Source organism: Tyto alba, unplaced genomic scaffold, assembly GCF_018691265.1.
Source record: "Tyto alba isolate M040663 unplaced genomic scaffold, T.alba_DEE_v4.0 Super-Scaffold_23, whole genome shotgun sequence".
NCBI classification, from domain to species: domain Eukaryota; kingdom Metazoa; phylum Chordata; class Aves; order Strigiformes; family Tytonidae; genus Tyto; species Tyto alba.
Window position 1 is genome coordinate 1911699 of NW_024881297.1, and position 26703 is coordinate 1938401.

The 26703-nt window shown below is 40.4% G+C and overlaps 1 protein-coding gene across 50 annotated transcripts in view; it reads left to right on the forward strand.

The window, feature by feature from the left end:
- ANK2 (ankyrin 2) overlaps nucleotides 1-26703 on the forward strand; it is a 372599-nt gene that overhangs the window by 267215 nt on the left and 78681 nt on the right. For 46 of the 50 annotated variants that reach the window (XM_042796632.1, XM_042796635.1, XM_042796631.1 and 43 more), the window contains 12 exons: nucleotides 1840-1938; nucleotides 2111-2209; nucleotides 4749-4847; nucleotides 6037-6234; nucleotides 8214-8312; nucleotides 8869-8967; nucleotides 10334-10531; nucleotides 12012-12110; nucleotides 12218-12316; nucleotides 14941-15039; nucleotides 17177-17275; nucleotides 22825-22897. In XM_042796632.1, the coding sequence (XP_042652566.1) occupies nucleotides 1840-1938; nucleotides 2111-2209; nucleotides 4749-4847; nucleotides 6037-6234; nucleotides 8214-8312; nucleotides 8869-8967; nucleotides 10334-10531; nucleotides 12012-12110; nucleotides 12218-12316; nucleotides 14941-15039; nucleotides 17177-17275; nucleotides 22825-22897 (1360 nt within the window). The remainder of the gene's footprint in view (nucleotides 1-1839; nucleotides 1939-2110; nucleotides 2210-4748; nucleotides 4848-6036; nucleotides 6235-8213; nucleotides 8313-8868; nucleotides 8968-10333; nucleotides 10532-12011; nucleotides 12111-12217; nucleotides 12317-14940; nucleotides 15040-17176; nucleotides 17276-22824; nucleotides 22898-26703) is intronic. The other 4 variants (XM_042796636.1, XM_042796626.1, XM_042796627.1 and 1 more) reach the window with 2 other exon arrangements.

Genomic DNA, 26703 nt, shown 5'->3' on the forward strand with positions numbered 1-26703 from the left:
TTGGCCAAATCCCGTAACCCCTATTGCTTCCTCTTCCTATGCTTTTCTTGTTTTGTCTTTCTCAATATCCTGTTCACTTGGTTGAAATTATTTGATGCTGTTTTCATCCTTTCTTGTTTTTCTTGCCAGTCTTCTGATTATCTTTAGCTGTACTTTCCTCAGCTACCCACACATACACATTAAATACTAGCCCCCACATCTTCTTTCTTTCCTTCCATGACTAGAAATATACCTTCTGTTCCTCTCCCTCCCTCCCAGAGAAACATCTGAAATGAAAGGAGAACACCCTCAGACTGCTGCCTCTCTGCTCTCTTCCATCCAGACTGGTTTTTTCCTCTCCCATCAGGGAATTGTTGCCTCTTTCTTGTTCATAGTATTTAGTATATTACATGATGCTCATAATTTCTGTTAGTGATACGTTTTTTCTGTCTTCTCTCCCCCATCAAACCGTTCCTCACTTCAGTAGAAGTAGCAAAATGAAATCAACTCAGGCAGTAAAATTAAGTGAAAATATGGAAATTTCTGAAACAGTGAAACTCCCAGTCAAGTATATTGAGAGATGCTGTGTGGGAGGTAAAATACCTAGTGGTTTTAATTCCTTGTTTAGGAATTGGAGAAGGCTCTCCAACAGCAGAGTCCTGTGATGGAATAAATTTTACAAATAATTCATTTTCAGCTAGATTTAAAAAAATAGTCAATGTTTTCAAAATTATTTGGGGATACAAGCACTATATGAGCTCTTAGCTTTCTCGATTTGTATATGCTTTAAAGCACCTTCAAGTCAACTATAATTAACATTTCCCTTAACAGAAGCTGACTCTAGAATAATCTGTCACATCCATCTTTCCGTGAGCTAAGATTTCACTGATAAGTTGTTAACTGCTAGTTGATTGTTTAGCAGTACTGATCCTTTTCATTAGAAAATATAGCAATTTTTCAACATTATCTAAAAATGTTACTTGTGCTTTTCACTAAAATGTTCACGTAAGGTGAATAATGCGTTTGCTTAGCTTTAGGCACACACTTAACCTTCATTAACTATAACAGTGCATCAAAAAACCTGAAGTCAAAGCATGTATTACAGTACAGAGTATGAAGACATACTTTGATTTGGGCCCCAATCTTACTGAATGAGCATTTTGAAAGAAACGAAGATGTGCTGATGGTCAGCACAGCAGTAAAACTATTGTCTCACAATACAAAATGCTAGGTTGCAATCTTGATTTAAGATGTTCTCTTTCCCACCCCCTTTCATTCCTGTCCCTGCCCCACTGAATTTCAGTCCAGATGAGGGCTGATACCTAGTTTACAATGCTTTATGACTCCGCAGGGCAGAAATGAAGGAAGGGGTGCCACAGATACTTTGAGTGAACACTTTGAAGCATGAAACAATCTTTTCTTAAGAGAGGTATTGAATATGTTTTATACATTTCAAAAGACATTAACTGATTTCAGTGTGACCACTATCCTTTCCTATATTTTCCTTGTGTTAGGCAGTTTTGGGAACTGCTTTAGGTTGTCCTTACATATACATGTGTGCAACCTTCAGAACCATATATGTACACGCGTGCACGTGTACACTTGAAGGTCGGAACGGGCACATCTGGGTTTGGTTTTTGGAGGTGGAAGTTTGGTTTCTCTCCATTTCCAGAGAAGAAAGCAGTGCCGCTGCTTTGTTCTGTCTCAGTCTACTGGGAGATGTCTGTAATTCATAACCTGTTGTGCTTAAAGAACAATTGCTTCTGGTACTCTAACACTTCTGCTCCCAGCGTGCCGGCATGGAGCTGTGTGGAAAGTGTAGCTGCATGTTTTTAACTAACATGACTGTCTTTTGCACAGAATGGTTTTACTCCACTGCACATTGCCTGCAAGAAAAATCGCATCAAAGTCATGGAACTCCTGGTGAAATATGGGGCTTCAATCCAGGCTATAACAGAGGTAGAAAAATGTTTCATGTCCTGAAGAAACATTCCTTCTCTCTTTCCCTTTTTGCTTCCTTTTTTTTTCCTCTCCTATCATGCCTCGCTTTCACTTATGTTTTATTTAAACAAAGAAGCCCCTTCCTTACGCCCGTGCAGAGGAGTAAAACTGCTCTTGCTTTGTTTCGCAGTCGGGCCTCACACCAATACACGTGGCTGCATTTATGGGCCACTTGAACATAGTCCTCCTTCTGCTGCAGAACGGAGCCTCTCCTGATGTCACTAACATTGTGAGTATGGCTTTGACTAGAATCATCTGTGCGATACCTCCTCCAAAAAGGGTCTGGCCTACCACGTAGCTCAACCAAAGGTCACATTTCTTGCATTTGAGGACAAACTATTCTAACACCTTTAGCGAAGAGGGGGAAATGGCGGTTGTATACGCATTATAAGCCACCTGTGGTTGCATGTGTTCTTCAGCAGTGCTTGAGTAGGTAGTTTCCCTTAGAGGCAGGCAAAGCTCACCGGGTACATCCACAACTGATTACAATCCAAGTCACAGAGAAGACTCTGTTTCCATTCGGAAGGATGAAATTTAAGTCCAAATGGCTCTAATTTCTGCTTGCATAGCTTCACTGGCTGCCATGAAATTGTGTCATTTGTATCAGTGAAAGAGTATAAAATGCTTAAAACCTAATAATTAAACAAAAAGTAAAAACATTAAATTCAAGATGTTTATCTTATACAGGAAATTCCAGGAATTGGTGCCTTTCGAAAGAACATGCTTAAATCTGGAAAATGTGACCTTTGGGAGGTAACACAAAATGCAGAACCTGACTTACCATAGAAATCAGTGTTTGTATACCAAAAGCCTAGTTACCAAGAAGAATAACAATAAAAAAGAATATGATAGTTTTCTGAGCTGTATTTCACAGGTACCTTATTATTTGAATTTGTCAGTATAAACAAATACTATAACCGCCTGCATTCTGAAAGCAGCTTTTTACCAGTAAATACTGTTATAGGTAAGTGTTCCCAACAATAAGCCAACAGGAATTAAGGAATCCAGGTACACTGGACTCGTCAGTTTTTCTGTTATGAAAATCTTACATATTACCTAGTAAAAATGTTGAGCGCACAGTTATCTGCTTGAATCGTTAGAACAGACTTTTCTGGACAAAGTCTCTTACTGCTTTCATACTTTCTTTATAGAAGCAATCCTTATATAAAAAACTATACTGATGATATGAAAGCCAACAAGAAATTCTTGTGGAAGCAATTAAAAGTATTGTATTACCGGACATTGTGGGCAAATTTTAACACTTTACAATTTATGCTACACAGGTGTCTTGGCTTTCACTTGGTAAACTGAAGTTCCCTGTTGAATTACTGTTTCCAAAAGCTAAATTGCTTTGCTAATTCAAGTACAAAAGGGTCTTTATAGAAATTTGGTCTTTAGAGTGTGTGAAACGTAAACCTTATTCACATTTTAAACAGCTCATGCTTTGGGTAATAAAGTTTATGTAGATGAAATTCTCTATTAAAATTTGTAGCTAGGACTATGGGGTTTTTATTTGTTGCCTACTTGCTAATCACAGCTGGTTAAATTAAAATTGAGAATTTAAATGTTAATTTAAAAATGAGAAGATATATCAACTCCTGGTGAACGGAGTTTGCTTTAATTAGAAGTTCATAATAGAAGGCAGGCTCAGGCTGCTTCTTTTCCTGCATCTCGACAAAGGACAAGGCGACATGATTCCTGATTCTGATGCAAATGATGTTGACCAGAGCGCTCATTTTGGCATTTTTTTGCAGTTTAGCTTGATAGTTGTGGGGGTAAAAGTCTTACAACAGAATATGCTCCAGCTCTAGAGCGAGGAGAAGGAACAATTAACAGGAAGGAGTGATCAGTCCTGCTGTGTTGTCATAACATAACATAAATACAGAGCTCCTGGTCGTGGAACTGCCCCAGTACTTAATGTACCAGGTATGGATGAGCTGCGCAGGGACCATTTCAGTCCACTTCAGGACAGTGCACTCCAAGAATGCTGGACAGTGAAAAATTAAGGTAGAAACGCCATCATCAAGGAATACTCACTTTCAGTGTTCCTTTGCAAACCTATGCAAAAAGTAACTGCTTTGAGTGTATCATCTGTGCTTCATTATCCTGATCTGAAATTCCACATCACTCCAGTCGGCTTTCCAGAATTTCATACCCTCCTTCAAAGTCTGTGGGCTACAAAAGGCTTGAGAAGAAGATTCATTCCATAGCCTGCAGACAGAGCCACACTGCTGAACACAGATTTTACACATTTCGTATGGCTGGCTCAGTTGTGCGCAGCCACTGCAAGGCCTTTTGATGCTGCCAGCTCCACACAGTATGCAGGAAGGAGACCATCTGGAGAAAGATCCCCTTGCATCTTGAGGCTCATGTGCCTTGTGATCCCTTGAGAGAGACAGGCTTGGTATACTCTTATCTCCTGTGTAGCACACAAGCTGGTGCACTGTTATGTAGAAAGCTGAGGAGCATATGTGACCAGGGAAGTCTATATGGCAGAATTTTCTATAAGCCGGGATTTTCATTCTGACCCTCTGTAGTGCAATTATCCTTGTCTGGGATCACTGGGTGAGCAAACCAAAGCCTACCCAGGCCCAGCGACATGTGTGCACACCCCCCTTCCCAACTGCCTGTTACCGGCTCTGCAGCCAGCTCCTCAGCTGGTGGCAAAGCAGGTCGCTGCACGAGTTGACGCGGGTGGAATTTACACCGTCAGAGCTCTGCGTTTTCATGAAGGTTTAGGACACTGAAACGCTTTTGCTTTTCTGCAGCGTGGAGAAACTGCATTGCACATGGCGGCACGTGCTGGGCAGGTGGAAGTAGTTCGCTGCCTCCTGAGAAACGGGGCCCTGGTTGATGCCCGAGCCAGGGTAGGTGTTCTGCTTACAATTTTTTTTGCTTTCTCTTACTCAAAAACATAGCTGAAGCAGAGGAGCTAGGGAGGAGCCATTTCATTTTCATTTGATCTGCTGATTCAATATTAAACACATCTAAAACCAGTTCTGAAAACAGTAACCTACCTCTGCCTAGATCTTCCAGAGAGAACGTGTGTGGTGGGCTGACCCCGGCTGGCAGCTCAGCCCCGCTCAGTCCGCACTTGCTGCCCCTGCAGCAGGACTGGGGGGAGAAGTGGAAGCGCGCAAAGGAAGGAAATCTCTTAGGCTGAGATAAAGACAGTTTAATAGGTGAAGGAGAAAGGAGAAAATCCCCACAAACCCAACCCTTCCCTCTCACAAGTGATGTGAAGGCAATCACTCACCACTTCCCACAAGCAGCAGATCGATGCCCAGCCAGTCTCTGAGCAACAGCTCCTTTGGAAAAACTCACCCCCTAGTTTTATTGCTGAGCACGATGTTATATGCTATGGATTATCTCTAGGTCAATTCAGGCCAGCTGTCCTGGCTGTGTCCCCTCACAACCTCTTGCCCGCACCGAGCCTGTTCCCTGGGGGGGCAGAGGGATAAACGGAGAAAGCTTTGGCGTCGTGTAAGCACTGTTCAGCAACAGCTAAAACACTGGTGTGTTATCAAGACCGTCTTGGTCAGAAATCTAAAACAGAGCACCACATGGGCTGCTGTGATGAAAATTAACTCCATCCTGGCTAGACCCAGTACAATGTGCCTGACTCAGAGCAGCGATAGCTATTCGATCTGAGCAAGGAAGTGCACAGCCATGTCCTAAAATCAAGCATCAGAGGTTCTGATAGCAGTTGGTGCCAGATTTTGAAACCAAGGAGACTGTAGAGCAAGGTACAGCTGTTGTTAAACAAACTAAGAACACAAAGGAGAGCAAATGCTGCTCACGGTGAGGTGTGCTATCTGCCTGATAAAAGGAAAACCCACTGTTTTTCTTCATGGTTCTCTCTGTTCTAATAAGACATCGCTGAAGCTCACTGCAAAAATTAACCTGCAAGTCCTCTGCTACTGCCTTTTTTTTCGTACTATTACTTCCTATAATTTTTGCAAGACAAATGCATAGATAGATCTCTTGGGATCAATCAGAATACTGCATTCAGGGTGGTGCCACCTGCACTAATTATCTACTCGATTTGAGTTGTAGGAAGAACAGACTCCACTGCACATTGCTTCTCGCTTGGGTAAAACAGAGATCGTCCAACTCCTGCTACAGCACATGGCCCACCCCGATGCTGCAACAACTAACGGGTACACCCCACTGCACATCTCTGCCAGAGAGGGACAAGTTGATGTCGCGTCAGTTCTCCTAGAGGCTGGTGCCTCGCACTCCATGTCCACCAAAGTAAGACAAAATGCTTTACGTCTGTATTCCAGTAGCACAGGCAGTGCATGCCGGCGTATGCCCGTTCCACAAGGAATGTACTTTCACACTCAGAAATTGAGCTAGTTTGGGTCTTTTGTTCTTACCTAATCAACAGCGATCCAGTAGACTTAAAGTAATGTATCAGAAGTGAATCGAATTTTGACATATTTTGCTGTCATCTAAAGTTGGGAGTTTGGTTCCCACTGGAGCCAAATGCAGATCATGCTAAATAAATTGTTAAACAGTCCCAACAGGTTTAAAATGTACATGAAGTCCTCGTTTCTCTCTTTCCCATGGTGTTATGGGTAGGACTATTTTTGGCCAAGATTTTCAAAAAAGAAAATGGGATGTTGACACTTTTTTTTTTAATAATGAACAGACCTGCTTAGTATTCAGTACCTTGTTTATTTAAATAGTAAAATCTGGTCTGTGCTAGCTGAAAGGAAAGCTGTTAAAACATGTAAGTCAGCATCTGTCCAGTCACATCTAATGCTGAATCTATTTTCAGTGGTTCTAAAAATGAGGTGTCATATGACACAATAGGCCATTTTGTCTGGGATTATAAAAGAAATACTCTGTAGAATCATCGTTGGTTTATACGCCAAAAATGTTTACCAATAGATTCCTAACAGATTGATGAACACATAAGAAGACAGATAGCTGTGAATAGAATTATGTGCCAAGATATCTTTTCCAAATTTATCGCGTGTGATTAAGTGAGAATCACTTAATTCTCACTATTATTTTAGGTCTTAAAAAAGCACCCCTGGTTTTACAGTTGGAGCTTAAAATATATTTTTGAATAATGAGTTGTCTTCCAGGGTTTAGAAGACTAAACCAGCAATTTTCAAATTATGATCCACGGAGTACTAGGATTGCTTGCTGTTCTCCTTTTATCCGGCTGTAAATCACATTAAAATGGCTAAAAAGACACTAAATACTTTCTAATTTCCCATATTGCTTTATGCCAATTTCTTTAGTACTACAGGAACATTCTGTAAGTATGAATAGGAGAACATGTAGTCCACTAGATAATTTCTCTACAGACCTGTGCTTCATGAACTGTAAATGTTTGAGATTCCCTGATGGAAACTCTTTTTTAGGTGGGATTAATGGAACAAGATGGTGATGATGATAAACTTTACACATCATTTACGTGTCAGGCAAATAGGTCATTGTAGCTCCCTGGAATTACTGTCAGGGCAGTGGTGCAGTCTGCCACCTACTGTCATGCATCTGTGAGTTTTCCTTATCAACATGTTTATTTAAATTAAAAGAACAGTCAAAGAGCATGTTAGTTGGACATAGAACTTACACCTGTGCTGTATTGACAAGCATTATTAAAACAAATAGGAAAAGACTCTTTTTAAAAGACAAGATTTTTAGTCTTGCCACAATGTGTTTCCAAAAGCACTGCTGTTTAGTCAGGCATGACTTTTTTTAGCTGCAGTTTGGAGACTGCAGCAAAACTTAGTGGCTGTATGGGTACATGAATCCAAATATAAATCATTCTTCAACAAACTCCAAAGGAGGAATACGAAGTTTGGAGCTTTTCTCACTGAATTTACTTGATGTTTCATTGTTACTGGCAACAATTGATACAGGAAATATTTCTAAAGCTGTCATCATGAAACTGAAAAGTGCAGCTGGTTTGGAGTAGAAATTTGAACAAGTGCCTTCATTGCCCACACACAGAGTTTATGTTGCTGGTAGAGTCTGTATTAGCCTGACAGCACATCCATAGGAAAGAATAATAAAAGGCAAAGTATTTTCTTATATTTCATGCTTTTCCAAGTGCTTTCAAGATATGATGCTCTTTCTAGGAACGCCTTTTAATTCTGCAAGCTAGAATATATGTTGAAGAGTAAGCAGTAAGCACTTAATACATAGTTCCTAAGGGAGATGTCAGCATGACCTCTAATGCAAACATCTCCTTTTTATCTCCTGGAATTTTTCAGAAGGGATTCACACCTTTGCATGTGGCGGCCAAATATGGGAGCCTGGAAGTGGCAAAACTTCTGCTGCAGCGTCGTGCCTCTCCCGATTCATCTGGCAAGGTACTGACGAGAAAGCAAAAAATAGTCAGCAGCGTTTTGGGTTCTTCCTTAGGGAAGGGCTGTGTGAAACATGCGCATGAGAAGGCTGCAGCTGCTTTCACGTGGTGGCTTTGGCTTTGCTAGGGTGGCATTCCTCCCAGAGCAATGATTATGGGTGCTGGTTGTGGAAACCGTGCTTCTGAGTGTGTGGGGCCGGGGTCCCTAGCAGGAGGGTGTGTGCGCGCAGCTCTGAGGGCAGATTTGTTTCTGTGGCTCAGGAAGTGCCGATTCCATTAAGCATCTCAAACTGTCAGAATCCAAACAGATAAAGATGGGGGCAAGGCCTGGTTTCTCCCATCGCTGTGGGAATTGCTTAGCTTGGGCTCTGGGGGACGTAGGAAACCGGGCCTGTGGCCGCAAGCAGCCAGGCCGCCCAGATTCTCCCTCCGCCGTCGCTTCTCCCCTGCTAATGGCTGGCCACCTGCTGCGGCCTTGCCGCCCACCCGCCGCCTCACGCACTAACAGCTCCGTAACGCGGCCACCCCTCGCACTCCTAACGCCATAACCGCCCTTACAGAATGGCCTCACCCCCCTCCACGTGGCGGCCCATTACGACAACGAGAAGGTGGCGTTGCTGCTGCTGGAGAAGGGCGCCTCGCCCCACGCGACCGCCAAGGTGAGCTCCCGCCGCCCGCCCGCCTGAGGGACCCTTGCAGGAGCCTGGCTGGGCTTCCCTGAGAGGTTGCGGGGACGGCGGCGGGCAGCGTCTCGGGGCAACGGACACGTGTGGCGGTGTTGGGGAGTGGTCTGCTCGATATAAAGAAATAAAATGAGCCCCGGGGTGTGGGCAGTTAGGTGCTGGAACGGGTCGCCTGGAGGGGCTGTGGGTGCCTTGGAGGCGGTCACGATGCGACTAGGTGGGTCCATGAGTCTCGTGAGGGTGGAAGTTGGCTCTGGCTGGATGAGCCCCGACCTAAATTAACATATGGATCTCTCAGACCTTTGTGAAAAAGAAGAAATATGTGTGCAGTATGTATATATGTATATGTATGTGTCTTTCCCAGCCTATTTTTATGTTTGTGAGCTTTAGTCATAGCTGGAAGACTCTTTAGTATTGTGTAATATCAGAAATGATGTGTACATTCTGACCACACATACAGATAATTAGTTCCAGGGTTAGGAACAGTATCATGGTATCGCTGTGTTAGGCAAAGGCTACTAAAAGGGAAAAATAACAAGCGAGTTGGTTCTGATGTCAGAATGTTCTGCCCCGTGTAATACTGCTCTTGTACAGGCTGCCAAAAAACATGGCCCCTCTGTTAAGTGATTGTATCAGAGCTGTTGTTTCCATTGTGTTGCAAAAGCTACAGTTGCAGTAGGATAGTTTGGTAAAGCTCCCTTTTAAATAAACCACAGACCAACCAACAGAACACCCCCAGAGGGACAGTGTGCTGTAACCCAGAATTTCCCTCCACAGTGCATCGTAAAGCAATTAAAGCTGGGAAGTTTCCTTACTGCCAGAAAGTACCATCAATGTCATTCTGCTTTGCTTAAATGGTTAAATTGATCAGAAAAACATTCCTCCCTATTGCTTTTTCCAGCCAGTGCCATGACTGACACATGTATCAAAATTCCATACGCAAGCACACCTCTGCCCACACGTTCCAAAAAAGCATAATTCAGTGAAGAGTATGCACCGATCACTCACCATGGAGAATGCTAGTCATCAGTCAAAAGTGAATATTTACAACGTACGTTATTCAAAATGTAGGTGTCAAACTTGGGATAATCTGAAGATATCAGCTGAACAGTCCTGCCCACCCTAGCAAGGGCTGGCTTTGCTCTGGTATAGATGGTGAATTTAACAGATGGACAAAGGAACAGAACAGCTGGGATATGTGTGGCCTTGAAAATTTAATGAACTTTCATCTCTAGTAATAAGGGGTAACACAAAACAGTACTGTTTTATGGTCTCTGATTCCTTAGGCTCACATGGCTGTTGTGTTAACTTCATTCTCATTTTGTTTCCTGACTGGTGTTAGAATGGATATACTCCTCTGCATATTGCTGCCAAGAAAAATCAGATGCAGATAGCTACCACCCTATTGAACTATGGGGCTGAGACCAACATTTTGACCAAGCAGGGAGTCACCCCACTTCATTTGGCCTCCCAAGAAGGTCACACTGACATGGTGACCTTGCTTTTGGAGAAAGGATCCAATATCCATGTGGCAACAAAGGTAACTCACAACCGGAGTCCAATGCTGTGGGTGGGAGTATCCTGTAAGATGCAAAGTGCAGTGTAGGAATGATGTCGCGTTGTCAGGAGTTCTCAGCTTTGCTTCCTTATATACATATTTGTGAGTCTGCAGAAGTGACAACAAGTGGGTGAACAGTAAAAGCGAGAAGAGGATAGCTAGGATTGGCAGATGGATTGACCAGTTAACTTACGTCATGTAATTAATAGCTGTATTGGGTAAGGCCCAGGAAGAGCTGTAGCTGTTTGCCATGACTAGAGGAAAATGATGTGACACCTGAGGCTGGTAGAAAGGCTACAGGAGGAAAGGCAGAGCAAGAGAAAATTGTTTCTGAGCATTCAGGAAGGCAGGACTGCAGTATTTTTCTTGTGCTGCAGCCTTGTCATCTCCTAGGTGTTTTGTGAATGTTCCTGAAGTTTTACATTAGATGCAAAGGAAGAGGAATGTAAAGTTTCGGAGTTTGTGAGTGCATGGGTAGGTTAACAACATGTATCGGAAATCTGAGAGCTACAGTCTAAAGTAGTTCAGTGCTCTTGCCAGCAAAGGTGTTTTTCCTCATATATTTACCCTTCAGCTTTCTTTCAAAGTGGAAGAAATTGGCAGTGTCTGGCATATAACAAAACAACATTACTGGCAGAGAAGTGAGTGAGAAAAATCCTATGGAGAAGCTTTCAAATTTTTTTGATTTTTTTAAATGATTGTACATGGCAGCTTTTTCATAGAAAACAAGTTCCTCAAAAAAACCCTATTACTGTAGATCTGCATAGGTCACCAGATTTATCCAGGCATATATGTAAGTCTTACTTACGTAAGGTCAAAAGCCTGCAGCTTTTGTTCATACAAGACACAATAGAAGGCTCAAGTCTCACACTGTGTGGCATTAATGTATTATGCTACCTAACCAGTGAGAAACAAGGTGATTTTTGTCTCTCTTACAAAATTCGTTCCCTGCCTTGTTCACGGGGAAGTACTGTGTGCATGATCACAGTGAATTTTTAGTTAAAAGCTGCATCCATTTCCTTGGCATCTTTGAATGGGATCTATTTTTGGAGTTTTCTTCACTCTGGCTCCTGCTTGCAGTTGTCAGGGTTCCCTTTCCTGTCTGAGGAGTAACATTCCTTTCTGAGAACACATTCACTGCGCTTCCCTAATTTATTAATGGACTCCTCAGCTTCCCAAGTGACATTATTGTATAAAATCTGAGTGTGATCATTGATGCCTGGAAGTTTCACTCTGTGATTATGGTGATGTAATTGCTTTGGAGCTGTTTTTCAGCCGGAACGGGAGAAACATCAACTCTGCTTTGTTTAAAAAAAACCAACCATACTTAGAAGCTAGAGTTAGGTTCTCTTCATGTTTTAAAGATGAGAAAGTGGGAAAGTCTAGATTTCTTTCCTCATGTAAAGTAGGTTTGATTCTTATTTTAATATTTATTTGTTTGTTTTGTATATTCCACCTCCAGACTGGACTGACATCCTTACACCTTGCAGCTCAAGAGGATAAAGTGAATGTAGCTGAAATACTCACAAAACATGGTGCAAACCAAGATGCTCAGACAAAGGTAAATCATGGAGTGGCTACTGTCTTCAGTGTGCCTAAGGATGCTACCAGTGTAAAAGGAATGTTTCACTGAGCTTGCAGTTTTACTTCTTTGTTCTCTTATTGTAGCTTGGTTATACACCTTTAATTGTGGCGTGTCACTATGGAAACATCAAAATGGTGAATTTTCTTCTCAAGCAGGGAGCAAATGTCAATGCTAAAACAAAGGTAAAGAATTTTTAATTGCTTGCTTTTGCTCTTTATTATGAATCTGGTAACCAAGCACTACAAATACATACCATAGGTGCCTTTTCACTAGGAAACTATAATTATTGCATGGTACGTGTCAACATATGGTGATTCGTGGCTGTAGTGGAATCGCTTCTCTCTGCTACGTCTCACTGTGTAGTGTTCACAAAAGAGAAATCAGATAACTCTTGGGGCATATGAAAGAAGGAAACAGAAAATCAGTTTCATTCATTTTTTTCTTTACGCTTGCAAACTGACAAACACGAGCTTGTTTCCAATCTCATTTACACATGGTTTACGCCGGTGTAATACCAGTGTGCTGCCAAAAGAGGAAGTAACAATTCAGACGCTTCGAAGGCCATGCCAGGTTCTCTCCAGTCTGCCAGGGGCAGTGGGAAGAATTATTGGTGATGAAAGCGTGGGTGGTATGACTTGGGGAGAGGAAGCAGCTGTGGTGGGGGAATGCAGTTTACTGAAGACAGGTTTGGGGGGTTTTGTTTTGAGACGGATCTGGGCACAACAGCCGAATATGATGCATTTTGTAGCAAGATTTGTGGATCTCCTGAGTGCACACAGAGAGCTTCTGGTGACAGCAACAGTGTGTTACATCCCAGATATCATCACATCACCCTTATCAGAAAGAGAAGGCTAACTCAGGAGCTGCAGGGCTTCAGCTTAGTTAAAGCTGGCTTTGAGCAATAGCTAGCTAATAGCTTCAGGTTGGGTGTCTTGTGATCAACGTGAAGAAGTCCATTGATATTCCTAGTGACGTATTGGATCTTACAAATACTAAATCAAAATCACAGGCTTGTGGTCTGCTGGTCCCTCTGGCCAGCTCCTCTGTCCCCAGCTGCGACCTACGGGATGGATTAATTTCTCAAAGTAGCCCTATTTCATCACAGTGCTCACAGCTCAACGTGGTAAGAAACAGCAAAGTAAATAAATAAAAGATGCTGGCCCATCCCTCATGAGATCAACCAGAGTCAATGGGCAAAACCCAGGGGTTCCAAAAGAATAGACAACACTACTAACAAACAGCTGATAAGAATTAATAAAGCAGACATTAGCAGGATCCAAGTGATAGCTAACAAGACGCTCAGCTGAGGTGAACTAGAGGGACAGATGTACTTGCATCTTTAGTATTCGGTCTCACTCTGTGTCTAAGGGGCCACTGGGCCAGATTCTGATACCATTTCCCTAGGTATTTCACTTATTTAGAATAATTTAATTGAAGGCAGCAAGTTTACATGAGAGTATGGGGCAGTGGTTCTCCACAATCTCACACCTAGGGGCCAATAAAAATACTGGCAATCTGTCAGCTGGTACTGTGGACTCAGTTTAAGGAGCAAATCCATCCTAGCTGGATTCAGGATAGGTGTGTTAAAGAATAAGTAACCCCTATTGCAGCTTGGTCTTTAACTAGAGAAAGCCTGCATGATGCTTTGTGCCATCTCTAGTGAAGAATAGTATGGCTGAATTCTGGCTTTGAAGGACTGCACCAATATTTACGTAAAGATAACAGATTTAGTTTGCACTACAACCTGCAGTAAAATCCTCCTTCAATTTCTCAGCAGTCCATGCATGCATACTGTAAATATAAGAACTGTAACAGTTCTGAACTATCACTGTTTCAGTAGTAGTGCAAAGCATTCCTTGCATCTATTCGTTTGCAAAAGAGACAGCTCTGAGTGTGTCTTTCAGAGCCTGCCCCCAGGCTTTACACAAGTGTACAGTAAGATAAACTTGGTGTTTTCTTCCAGTTTATTCTTGGTTTGCTTTCAAAGCCAATTGCAAATAATTTTGTAAATGAATTGCCTGACTGGAATTACACAATGCCATCTCAGATCAACTGGCTGAACTACACTTTGGTTATGTTTCTGTATTGTATAACATCAGAATGAATCACTGGAGCAGATAAGTATATGGAGTTAGGCATGTTTATTAATACAGACATTGTATACATGTTTTTAAGTGTAATTAGAGCTTGGTCAATCCTTCTGAAGGCAAAGTAAAGCTAAAATTGATTGACGTTTGTAATAAGTACATGTTGTTAGCCTTTTTAAAAGCAAAGAGTCTCAAATCACTGCTGTTAAGAATTATGTATTTTTTTAAATTGGCTCAAATATTTTAAAATATTTTAAAATACTTTTCAATAATTTAATTTAAAAAAAATTAAAAATTTAAAATATTTAAAAATCTTGGGGCTTCTACAGAAAACTAAGACGTGAGAGGAAGAAAAATGTTCTCTGCCTCAGCTGTGATTCTATGTCCTTAGCATGCCACTTGAACTTTACTGTTCCTCATTGTTCCTCCCTTTGATTTTGAAAATGAGGAATTATCTGTCTGTCCAGAGATTGCTTATATTGTGAGATGCAGGTTGATTTGTGAATAAAAATACTATCTTCTCTGATATTTTCAATAATCTGGGGAAAGAGCATTATCATTTTTGAAGATTTTTTATCTTTGGGTCGATTGATGGCATAATTTCTTTTTGAAATGTCTCAAAAGGAGCAGAAGGAAGCAAAGCGAAGTATCTAATCTAATTGCTGGTGGTTGTTGTTGTTTTGTTTGTTTGCTTTTATCATAACCACCGTGGACAACAGAATGGGTACACCCCTCTTCACCAAGCTGCTCAACAAGGCCACACTCACATCATTAACGTTCTTCTCCAACATGGGGCCAAGCCCAACGCCATCACCACGGTAAGTCTGGAAAGTGCCAGTGGGAACGTGTTTCCCTGGACAGTTCTTTTCTTTCCTTTCTTAGGGCTTGAGAACAAGCCTTTGTTTTGGTGATTCCTCATACAGCTGGTTGTCAGATGTGTAACTTCCTCTTCCTTTCGTTATCCTCTTAAGGTAGTGCGGATCAGAACTAACTCACTGTGCACTCAGCTAAACGTGAGGTGGAGAAACTGATGTCTGAGCTGTGGGATCAGGCTGGCCATAGCTAGCTGTTCTGTGCTTGTGCAGTTGCCCTCTAGCTCAATGCTCCCATCTGTAAACTGAAATCTCGATAAGGATTTTTCCATAAAATTTAAGGGGAACTCAGAACCTGAGCTTTTTTTAAAGATACAGACCCAAATTTCTGACCCTCTATCCACTAGATCTGTGTCAGGTTCTTACCGAGCTCTCTGATGTTAATGCCTCCTCAAAGACTCTCAGTAACCTCTGGCACAGCTCCTTCTCCACAGTCAGCCAGGAATGCAACTGTCCTAATTCATGTTGCTGTTGTTATTAGTCACCTCTAATTGGGTAATCTTTAAAATGCAGCCAAAATGTCCAAAACTCGTGTCATTCCCCGGAGTGGATCAGGCTTCCATGTACATATATTGTGCCTGCTTAAATCAGCACTGTTGCCTTGTTTGGTCCTGGAACAATCACACTGAGTAATCTTCAGTGAAGTTATCAAAAATACCAGTTTATGCACCAGATCATCAAGAGAGAGACAATTGTATGCAGCTTCAGGGACTGTAGGTACTATTGGGCATATTCAAGTGAAGATCTCTTTACTTGGATTCTGTCCTCATGTTGGGGCTGTCATGCCCAAATCTAACCCACATCCAAGCAGGGTCTCAAAGATGTGTCTTTACTGCACAGTCTGCATGCTTTCTCAGGTACTAGGTCTGTTCTTGTCCGCACGTACCAACCTCTAAATTGGGATAAGAGAGAATTTAAACCTGAAACATCTGGCAGGGGGGTGCTGGGAGTAGGATACGAGCAGTTAATGTGCAGGTGGCAGTAACAGTCAAATAATTTGTGCTGTGAAGATGCTAATCTATTCATTTTGTGCTGCGAATCGAGAAGCACTGTGTTGCTTCTGGGTTGCTGAGCTTGACTAGTACAGAAGAACTTAAATTATAGATAACTCAAGCCAGTACTGAAGTAGAGAGGAACCCTCAGGCTGATGTCCTGCACACAGTGCAGTGGTGTCACAAGAGAAATCATTTCAGTGCAAATATTGGTATAGTGGCTTTCCATGATTCTCTCAGTAGGCCAGCACGTTGTCCTTTGGTTCAGTGCAAAATAAAAAAAATTCTGTGTAGAGCTCTTGACAAAGAATCGTGGAACATGCCCCTTCCTCCCCTCCCCAAGTTGAGTGAGATGGGGACCGTGGACTGCCAATGTTCCAGGTGATGAAATGGAGATAAATAGGCCGAACCGGCTACTAAATTATCATTTTAATGTCCGTTTGATGAATGGCACATCTATATATCATAAGCATTTAAACTGCAAAAAAATATTTAAATGGAAAATAATTCTGCCGCCCCCAAGCCTTATATAGGTTGGTTTTGTGTTTGTTAAATCATTAGCTTTTTTGTAGTTTTACTGGACACACATTTTTGTTGTAAGGAGGAATAGAAGTCTGTGGAAAATAAAGCTGTTGTCTTGTGTTCCCCAAAGAGGGAATAGTACCTGATAAAGATTTAATGGTTTCAACTGGAAGTGAAACTGTAAGATTTTAAAATACTTTTTTTCTTTAGAAGACTATTTCTGGTGTAGAGCCATTTATGCAAAATAAAATGTGAACTTCTGCAGACCAGACATATTCTGTGTAGTGAAATTTGAGCACTGAAGGGTTAAACCATACAGCACTTTTTTATTTAGAATAGCAGGCAGATGTAAGTGTGTTGTGTTACCATGGTAATCAGGGCTATAGTCTTAAAGAAGTTACAAAGACAGAGTCAGATGTAATGGTAAAAAAACAGTGATTTTCCTAGGCTGCGCCTTGTTTTGGATGGAAATGCTGGCTCATGCAGTGTTGAGAGTGATCTCATTGGTTCACATCACAATCCTCCCTCTCATTGCGCTCGTTCTCTCCCCTTCTCTTTTTTCTCTTCAGAATGGTAACACTGCCTTAGCTATTGCGAGGCGTCTGGGATACATCTCAGTGGTTGATACGCTGAAGGTTGTAACGGAGGAGATTACTACCACCACAACTGTGAGTTGCAGATGCATTAAAATGTCTCTCTTCTTTATTCAGAATGTTGTCTTTCTCTTCTTCCCTCAGACTCTCCATGTATCTGTTTCCTTTTGTATTTTCTGGTTGTAGCCCCCCCCCCCCCCCCCCTCTTTCTGTTGGATTTTTGCAAAAGTGCTCATTGCTTTCAATATGTCTTTTAAGCATGTGGGTGCAACACAACAGGCTTCACTGATCTAGGTAACAAGATCTGGTGGGCATGCAGATGGAAAACAACTATTGAAAAGTGGAGTGAAACTTTTTTCTAGAAATGGGTCTGAGCTGCAAACCCAAACTTTCCAGAAGTTTGTGCATTGTTGTTTAGATCCTGTCCTGTTTCTCTGTTTCTCTTTCCACCTTTCCTTTTCAGTCTGTCCTTACATTTCCACATTTTTCACACCTCCTGAGGCTCAACCAGTGCAGCATGCCACAGCAAGCTTCTCAGCGTTTGGACTGTACCAGCAGTGGGCTGGTGCCAAGCTTAATGATGCACACTAGATGGCTCTGAATCACATCAGTCATCTTTTTACTCAAGTCTCTTTCAGTTCAAATAGATCCTGGTTTTCCAAAATACAAAAGAATCTTTCAACATGGGCTCAGTCCTCTCAGTCCTCCACACTCTTGGTAGTCTGTATTCTGGGTTCAGGGTTTGTGAAGAGTATGTGCTGGACATCAGCAAGGTGGTAATGTTGCTTTAATCCAGGAAAAAATGATATATTTTGACATTCTGGGATGGGAAGGTTTTTTCTTCTTGGACTTTTACCTCCCATCGACAAATGTTTTAGCAGGTAGGAAGGGAGAACATCAGAAATAATACATCATTTAAGAAATTAATTTTAATTTCAATTTTAATTACTGCATTTGTCTTGAAACACTGTTGTAAGGTCATGGTTTTTTTTTTGTTTGTTTGTTTGTTTTTTTAATGCAAGAAAGATTATCAAACTAGAAAACGAACCAGATCTAGATGTCATTTAGAAGCTCAGAGCTGTAAAAATGCACAGATTACTTAAAAGATGCCACTACCCAATCAGGAAATGGGTTAGAGGAAGGGAAGAAATCCAAAATCTCTTGTAAAGAAATGGGAAAATAATTTTGATTTTGTTGCGTGCTGACAGCAAGTTCCACTGATTTTATCTGAGGAAGATGGAGCCAAAGTAACATGCCATAAGGTTACAAATAGAGCGAGCCATAACTTATTAATGAGCTGCAAAAATCAGACTGAGTCAGGTTTGGACAAGGAATTCCAGAGTAATTCCAGAAGTCTTTTAATAAAGACTCTATGTTTTTGTTGCTATTTATTTTGTGTTCTTGTTTAACCATGTAACACATCACACAGCTGCACGCATAAACACATTTTCAGAGATTTAGAAAAATAAAACCTAGGTAAAATTTTTCAAGAAACTTTAACTCTTTTCAAAAGTAAGGTTGTTTTTTTTTTTTAGCCTCAAGTGACACATTTGCTGTTCTCTGTGCTGTGTTCTGGCACACTTTTTCCATTCATGCCTGATATAAGTTGTATCATCATTTATATTGTACATTGTGTTGTACTGTGGAGCCTTATACCTTGTCATAGGTAAGTATTAAGTGCTTTGTAATAACAGAGATTACACTGTGAAGAGACACCTGTGAGTTATTTACTTTGGATAAATGTTTCTTTAAACTTTGAGGGTAATGGATTTTTCTAGCAGATACCAGATGCTTGGGGTTTAGGACTGAATCATGTACTGAACCTTACTTGCATAGTTGACCTCTAATGCCTGCATATAAGAGAAATTTGAAATCTTGAACTGTGTCTGTGTACAAAGCACTGCTTTTAAAAGTCAGGTGGGAACCCTTGATAAACTCAGCAGATTTTTCAGCTATGAATTTGTCTGAATCTTGTACCTTAGGGATATATAGAATATAAACCTCTGGTGACATTGTTCATGGTGGGGAATGTTGATTAAACATAATTTAGAACAAGTCCTAAAAAGGAGGGATAAATAACAAGCATTCACAGGCACTCCCTGCAATAAAGTTCTCCAGATGGTGAGGTTGGTGTTGCCAAACCAGAACACAGCATTTAGCACTGAAAAAAAGGTTCTGTCACCATAGCTACTTCATTCTCTGAGGTTGTAGCTGAGTGATGTGTGAAGGATGTTAGACAGGCTGATGCTTTATTGATATTCAAGTCACTGGCGTTTGAGATGAGGAAAAGATCTTCAGTGCCAAAGCCTTTGGTCTAACTTTGAACAATTTTTCCTCTCAGTTGCATTAGTGTAATTATTAGTGGAGCCACATGAATGTAAGGCAATAAAGAGAATAAAGTGCACTAACTCACAGGTTAGAGGTGATTAGGAAATAAATCAGAATAAGCTAGACTTTCAAAGGTTTGCTATGCAATTAAGTTTTGGGGTATTTATACAAACAGGCATCATCTTCCTGTGGACAAATGAATATATGAGGAGCTTTGAGGAAGTTTACGGTATATTGCTGCTGAGCAGGTAATCGCTGAAAGTACATGCAGGTTCATATACCTGAATTATATGTCTGCTTTATTCTGTGCCACCAGTTGAAAATCTGGCTTTACAATGAAACTCTTTAAGTACAGATGCCCGAAGTAAAGTACATAATTGAATTCTCATTGGCACTAAACAGTAGAAAGTTTGAGAAATATGCACTGAGCAGTTTTCAAAGTGAGCCATTCATGGGGCTAGATAAAGATTTTAAATTTTGCGAGTAATACGCTCAGTTTGAGAGTTATAAGTTAGAAATTACATTTCCAATGTGCCTATCAATTAAAAAAATTCTCAATGTCTGTTGGAAATTGATGTAGAATTAATGATTCTTGCTGAGTTCAGTGTTCCAGTGATAGCATTACAGATTTGTTGTTCTTCTGAAACATGCACGCACGCACACACACACACTCTCTCTTGATTTTGTTTTCCAAACTTTGTTTCAATTCTTAATTTCTATAATAATTTTCTCTGACTGAAGGGAAAATCAGGAACTAAATAAAGTATCATTACTTCTCAGTAAAAAAATGTTTGAGAGCCTTATAGGTAGAGATCGGTTTGTTGTTACATAGGAGCCTGTGAAAACCTAATTTATGAATAAATTGATACCACGATAAGTAAACCTTAGTTACTAGGGTCTGCAGATCTAAGTTAATGGAAAGACAGCATACAGCTCTCTAGCTTGTGGGCTAGAGTATCGTAACATCCTTTCACTTCTGTGCTTTTCTAATCAAATGGATTTTGTACATAAGCTAAGGTTGGGAACCAAGTTCTCTTAAATTACGCTGATACAGCAGACATACAAAACTAGCATTTGTGACTCTTAGGCAGATCCCTTCTTCTACCTTTCTTCAGAATTTTGTCACCTCCTCCTGTCTTTGTAGATTTTTTCTGACTTTTTAGGTACTGTATGTGGGGAACATATGAACTGGCAATAGAGAATTTGCAATACACTTTGTGTAGATACAATTACAATGCCAGTTATAATGACAGTGCCAGTAAATTGGTACTTACATACAGTGTTTTCCACTTCACTTAAAAATGTACAGCCCCCTTCACCTGGGTTTATTTCTTTAGCCTAATGTCAGTGATTTTTTTTTTTTTTTTTTTTTAATTTATGAAGTATTTGTTAACTTATGGCTGTACTGTTTTGAAGAGACGAGATCAGCATCACCTGAGCGATAGCACCTGCCCATCTGTCGTCATTGGATTTGTCACCCTACTGCTGCCTGACATTTCTGTCTGAGGAAAGCTGTAGGAATGCAGGGAGGGACAGTCAGATGTATTGGTGGAGGCATTCAGTGAATAGAAACTAATTTTCAACACAGAATATGTGTTATGAGAAGCACTGCAACAGAAATAATTAATTGTCTTGAATTATGGGTAAGAGTGAAATTAAGAGGCCTGATGGGGATTGCCATTTGAAGCAAAGGGCATCGTTCTTTCCCTGTATCTCAGGAGGGCGAGTTGAAAGCTGTTGTCACAGTTAAATATATTTCAGAAATGTAAAGCAGACTTTTAAAACAAATTTCCAGTGTAATTACACTGGTTTTAACTTTGTTATTTATATAAGTGCAGTATCTCACAATAATCAAGAGTGCTATCTTTGTTGGTTTGTTAGAAATAAAGAAGTATAAAACAGAATCAGGGAATACCTAGTAAGTTCTGTGCAACAAAAACTGCTGTTGACTTCACTGCTTGATATCACTGGGCATTTTCCCAAAAGCATATTGCATAAGGGCCTCAGGACTGGGCTGACATTGGTTGTCCCTCAGATTGTATGCTCCTTCGCTACTTCCGCGTGTAATGGTAATTTACGCCTGATAGCTGCCGGCCACGACAGGGAGTGTAGTACTACCTCAGTGGGAGTTTCACAAGGCACGTGGCCTCCTGACTTCCCTCTCCATGCCAGAGGGGCACATCTGCTCCTACGTACCTCCAAGGGCGACGTCTTTGTCTCCCTTCCCCAGTTCAGCTAACTGGCTGCAGCTTCGGGTGGAGCCAGGGAAATATTTATCTTACTGTTGTGACTAATGCTGTTCTGATCACTGCTTTTTAAGTCCTTGGCATTTTCTCTCCTGTATCGTAACACACTGAAGTTTCCTGCCACTTTTTTTACACTTTTTGTACAATTTCTCTTATTATGTTGTTCATCTCCTTCTCCAGTGTGTATCTTGATGCTGAGAGGATGCCCCCATTCTTGATTCAGCACCCCTGAACATCTTCTGTTTCCTCCTGGAAGTAATTTATGAAGATAAATCATATTAAAAAAACCAAACAAACAAAAAAAAACACAAAAAACCTTCTACTGTTCTACTCCATGCTCTCACACTTAAACAGTGTCATCTGAGCAGTCCTTGGTCCATACTTGCCTTGTATCACAATACTTTAAGCTTTTAGCTGCACAAAATATATCAGAATCTTCAAATAACTTCCCCCCCCCCCTCCCCCCCCCGGATGTGTATGTGATTTGGGGAAATATAAATGATTTATGAAAAGGATGTCATTAATATGCAGTGTAGTCATTTTTGGGGGGGTGGGGGAAGAAACATTTCAAGTGATCTGTGTAAATCTTTCACATCTTTTTTTAGTTTAAAAATTTCACATCATTCATAACTTCATTTCCAAATGTTACACGACTTAATAATTCCCATATGCCACATACAACTTTCTGAAGTTCTTCTGTAGACGTTACCTAATTCATTTTAAAATCATCTTGGAAACATTGAGCTGAATTGTTCTACATGCACCATTTATAAATAAATTTGCTGAGAGCTTTCTTTTATTTTCTTTTATTCCTCTGACCAGCTCATTATCTTTATTTTTTGGTGCTTTTCTGCCAGAGTAAATGTTACCCTTACACAGCACTGCAAATAGGAGCTTCTGGAATAAAGATGAAAAATAAAGTTAGGGGAAGGGGAAATGTTATAAAATGTCTCAGCAGATCCCACTGCTGTTGCTGTTGAAAATATCCTGCTGTAAACTTTGCTGCTTCTTTTGGTGTTAATTTGAGGATTGATGATTCTGTCTTTGCAGACTGTAACAGAGAAGCACAAGCTAAATGTACCTGAGACAATGACTGAGGTCCTGGATGTTTCAGATGAAGAAGGTAAGCAACTTTGCTAAGTTTCTATTCCATCTCACTTATGTAACCTGTAATATAGGCTCAAGGTAGCTGCTGAAGTACTTTGGCATTTTCATTTTGCGGTGCTTGAAACTAGGTTCTATGTAATTGCCTTTTTTAAATGTAGTAGTCGTTATGGCATTTGAGTAAAGATGCTAAAAGTTGACCCAAACAAAAATCCTAGACCCCTACTTCTTTTTCAGAAAAAAATTACCTGAACCAAATCAACAAATGAGAACCTTCCTGCCTTCAGATTTTAAAATTTAAATGTGGAGCGCTCTCAAAGCTGGGTTTGACCCTCCCATAAAGAGAAATTTGAGCAGTAAATTTTTTGGATCAGTGCCACCTATTTCAGAAATATATATCTAGGAGTTCTGCGCTAATTGGAAACATTTGTGTAGGAAGATGCATGAGGTGGAAGGTGAGGAGACCGTTCCCTTGAGGGAGTTTTTGGCGTACACGAATCACAGATATATACGGCAAGACATAAAGCAACAACATGCTAATAAGTTTGGCACTTTGGTTTCAGAGTCTATTGTATGTACAGACAGGAGGCATATGTTGTACTGCTTAGCTAAGTCCCAAGAAAATTTCTGTGAACTTTTAAAGGGATTGATAAAGTACTGTGGTTTTATACAAAACAGAATTAAGGAAATCGCGTAAATTATCCCTTTCTAAAAGTTTACAAACAACTTCTCTACGAATTTTAAGAGCAATATCTGATAAATATAGACACATTTGCAAGAATTTTCTAAGTTCTTTTTTTACTCTTGGCAGTGTTAGTTAATGTTACAGTATCTTACATATGCCATTTTATGGTTATTATTTCATGGAAATATTTTTTTACAGTGACTAATTTCAATAACTCCAAGGGATTTAGGAACACAGGTTGCAAGGTTGGGTTTTTATCTTTTATGAAGAGCACAAATACACTTGTAGTTCTACATGGTACTGGAAGATAGTGGCATTCATGTTCCTAAGCTGCTTGTAGTACTTTTTGAAATGGGATTTATGCTGATAAATGAGTTACACTGTTGAGAAAATATGATGCTTAGTGTCTGGATGCTACTTTATTTTTTTTTTTTTAATGCTTGCAAAGCTGCAAGTGAAAGCAAACAAGTCTGATTGAAAAAAAAATTTTGTGCTGCATCATGGTCAGTGAAATTATTTCTCTCAGGCATGTTTTTGCTACATTTTCTCTGTTTGAAAAACATTGAGGTGCTTGTGTAGTTGATAAATGGCCTTTAAATTGCTCATAGCCTTATGTTCACTTTGTTGAATTTTCTCCCAATTTTTTGAACTACTGTTTAATCACCTTTAAATCCACAAAGTCTAGCATGTCTTTCTGCTTCTACAGGATTAATACAGGCTATCCCTTTTTCTCAAACCAATTTATATGTTGTACAGCCTTTAAACACTCTGATGATGAACGCTTCAGTGATGGCGAAGCATATAGTGGCACAGGTGCTATTAGCACAAGTTCGTGGAGTAAGACTTACAAACTTTCTCTTTTGTTTAACTCAGTTTTATTTTTTGTGCTGAAGCAACATGAATTTGCTTAATCCGGGTGCCTAACACTGCTCCTTTTCATTACTTTTGAAGTGTGACTGGGCGTGTGTTTCCTGAAAGGTGGGAGGAAGAAGGGAAGCCAAAAAATCCCAGGATTTATTACCTGTATCTTGAATATGTTGGCAGAACTTAGTGTGGCCATCCAGCATGACTAATGCTCTCCAGTGCTTTGAATTAACATTCTCTGCTCTCTGTTACCATCTGGCACCTACTGTCTGTCAGCAGATACAACGCAGGTGCTCTGGCATGTTGCTGCTCAGGGCTCAGCACCAGTGGTGCCTCTCTGATCCTGCTGCTGGTTGCTAAGCAGGGTGGTCACAGTTACAGCACTTCATGCCATTGTCCTTGTAAAATCTCTTTCTACAGGCAAACCATCCAGGATGTTGCGAAAATTCCAAACATGGATGGTACTTGTCACAGGAACTTCAAATAGCTGGGGGCAGGAAGACTGCAAAACTTTTTTAATCAAGAGGATAAACCTTTTAGTGACGGTGTAGTCTTTATAAGAGGCTCATGATAAGATTTCTGTAATGCTGTGTTCTTAGCTGCTTTAAAGTGACACAGTATGTTCTGAAATAAATTAACGCGATACGGTAAACCTGTCAGCTGCAACTATACAGTTATAAAGTTGAACACAAGAAGAGTACTTGAGCAAATAAGTATTTCAGGTCCCATTGTGGTGCTTGTCCATCACTGGTGATAAGTATTTTGCATTTTGCCTGGGAAGCAGTTATATCGTGTAATTATATGCTGTTATGTTAATAATATAATATTGATATTCCTAAAACAAATTCACGTGCAACATCCAGTCTTAGCAGTATAAAATAAAGGACCATATAATCTATCAAATAGCTTGGCTTGGTATGTAAGGTCCTGCTCTGTGTAACCTGTTTTAAAATGTTTTGAATGGACTGAGAGTTCCACTATTTCTTCTTTAATTTTCATACAACATTTTTATATTTAACAGTTGTGTTATTAATAAGAATTCTTTAATTTTTATGAGACCTATGGAAAAGAAAATCCTTTGAACAGAACCAGATTATATATTTTAATTTAAAATTGCATTTGATTTTTTTTTTAATTATTTATTATCATCTTACTGATTTTCAGATTGTAAGTATCAGATTTAAGTTCAGAAGCAGGTTTACATTGACAGGGACAGAGAAACACCCATGCCAATAGCAGACTAGATGAAATAGGATTCATAAGCTTTTGGGCAAGGATCAAGGAAGACGTGAACAAACGGAAACTTCATAGGCTGGCAGAAACATGATTATAGAAAAATCCTACTTCATCTGCTTTAAGCCTGGTTTGTGGTTCTACATGTATCTGATATTCTGTGTCATCGATAAGTCTTTCCTGCTTTGTGACCATCAGGGCCAAAGATGTCTCCGCACAGTTTTATTAAAGTTTATTCATACGCCACAGAAATGCACACATACACATGTGTGTTACTGCTGCTTTCTCTCTTTGCCGTATAGTCTACCATGGAACACTATTTTAAGGGTAATCATCCACTGTTAGTTGCTCAGCACTGCACACAGTGCAGGTGTAATACAGTCACTGTTCACAGGGTGATGGCCTGATCCTGCGAAAAAGATTAAGTGCTTCTCCTTAAGGATGGGGATTACACTTCAGATTCCCACAGGCCTAGCTGTTAAGTGATGTGCCTTCTGAAATGCATGTCCACGCCAGCAGAAATGCTTTGGGTGGATAGAGTTGTAAGAAAAAAACCTGTGCGTTTTTATCCCTGTATGTGGGTTAGCTGTTTGTGTTGCTCCAGAGTTTAGTTCCTTTAATGCTGTTGCCACAAAAGAAGCAATTTGCACCTGAGGGATGTTACAGCAATAAAGGGCAATTACTGCAAAGCATATTGTGAAATGTATTTTAGTGACATCTATGGAATGAGTGAAGTTAAGCACAAGCAGATGTTTCTGATACGGCTGAGTCAGTGTAGACACACAGAAAAATCTAGAAAAGGCAGCAACCTTTTTTTTTTTTTTTAATTCTCCCATATGTTAATATTGTACTGAGGAGCATGTTGCTGCTCCTCTGCACTCATTCCATGCGTTATTTTTGTGGCGAAAGAGCTGTACAAACTGCCAGTGGTTTATCTTTGTGACTCCCATCTGAGATAGCACAGTAAGTGCAGTGTTGTATATAGAGGATACAAGACCAACCAGTGAAAGAGGTTATCGAAGAGCTCTCATTTGTGTCTGTCT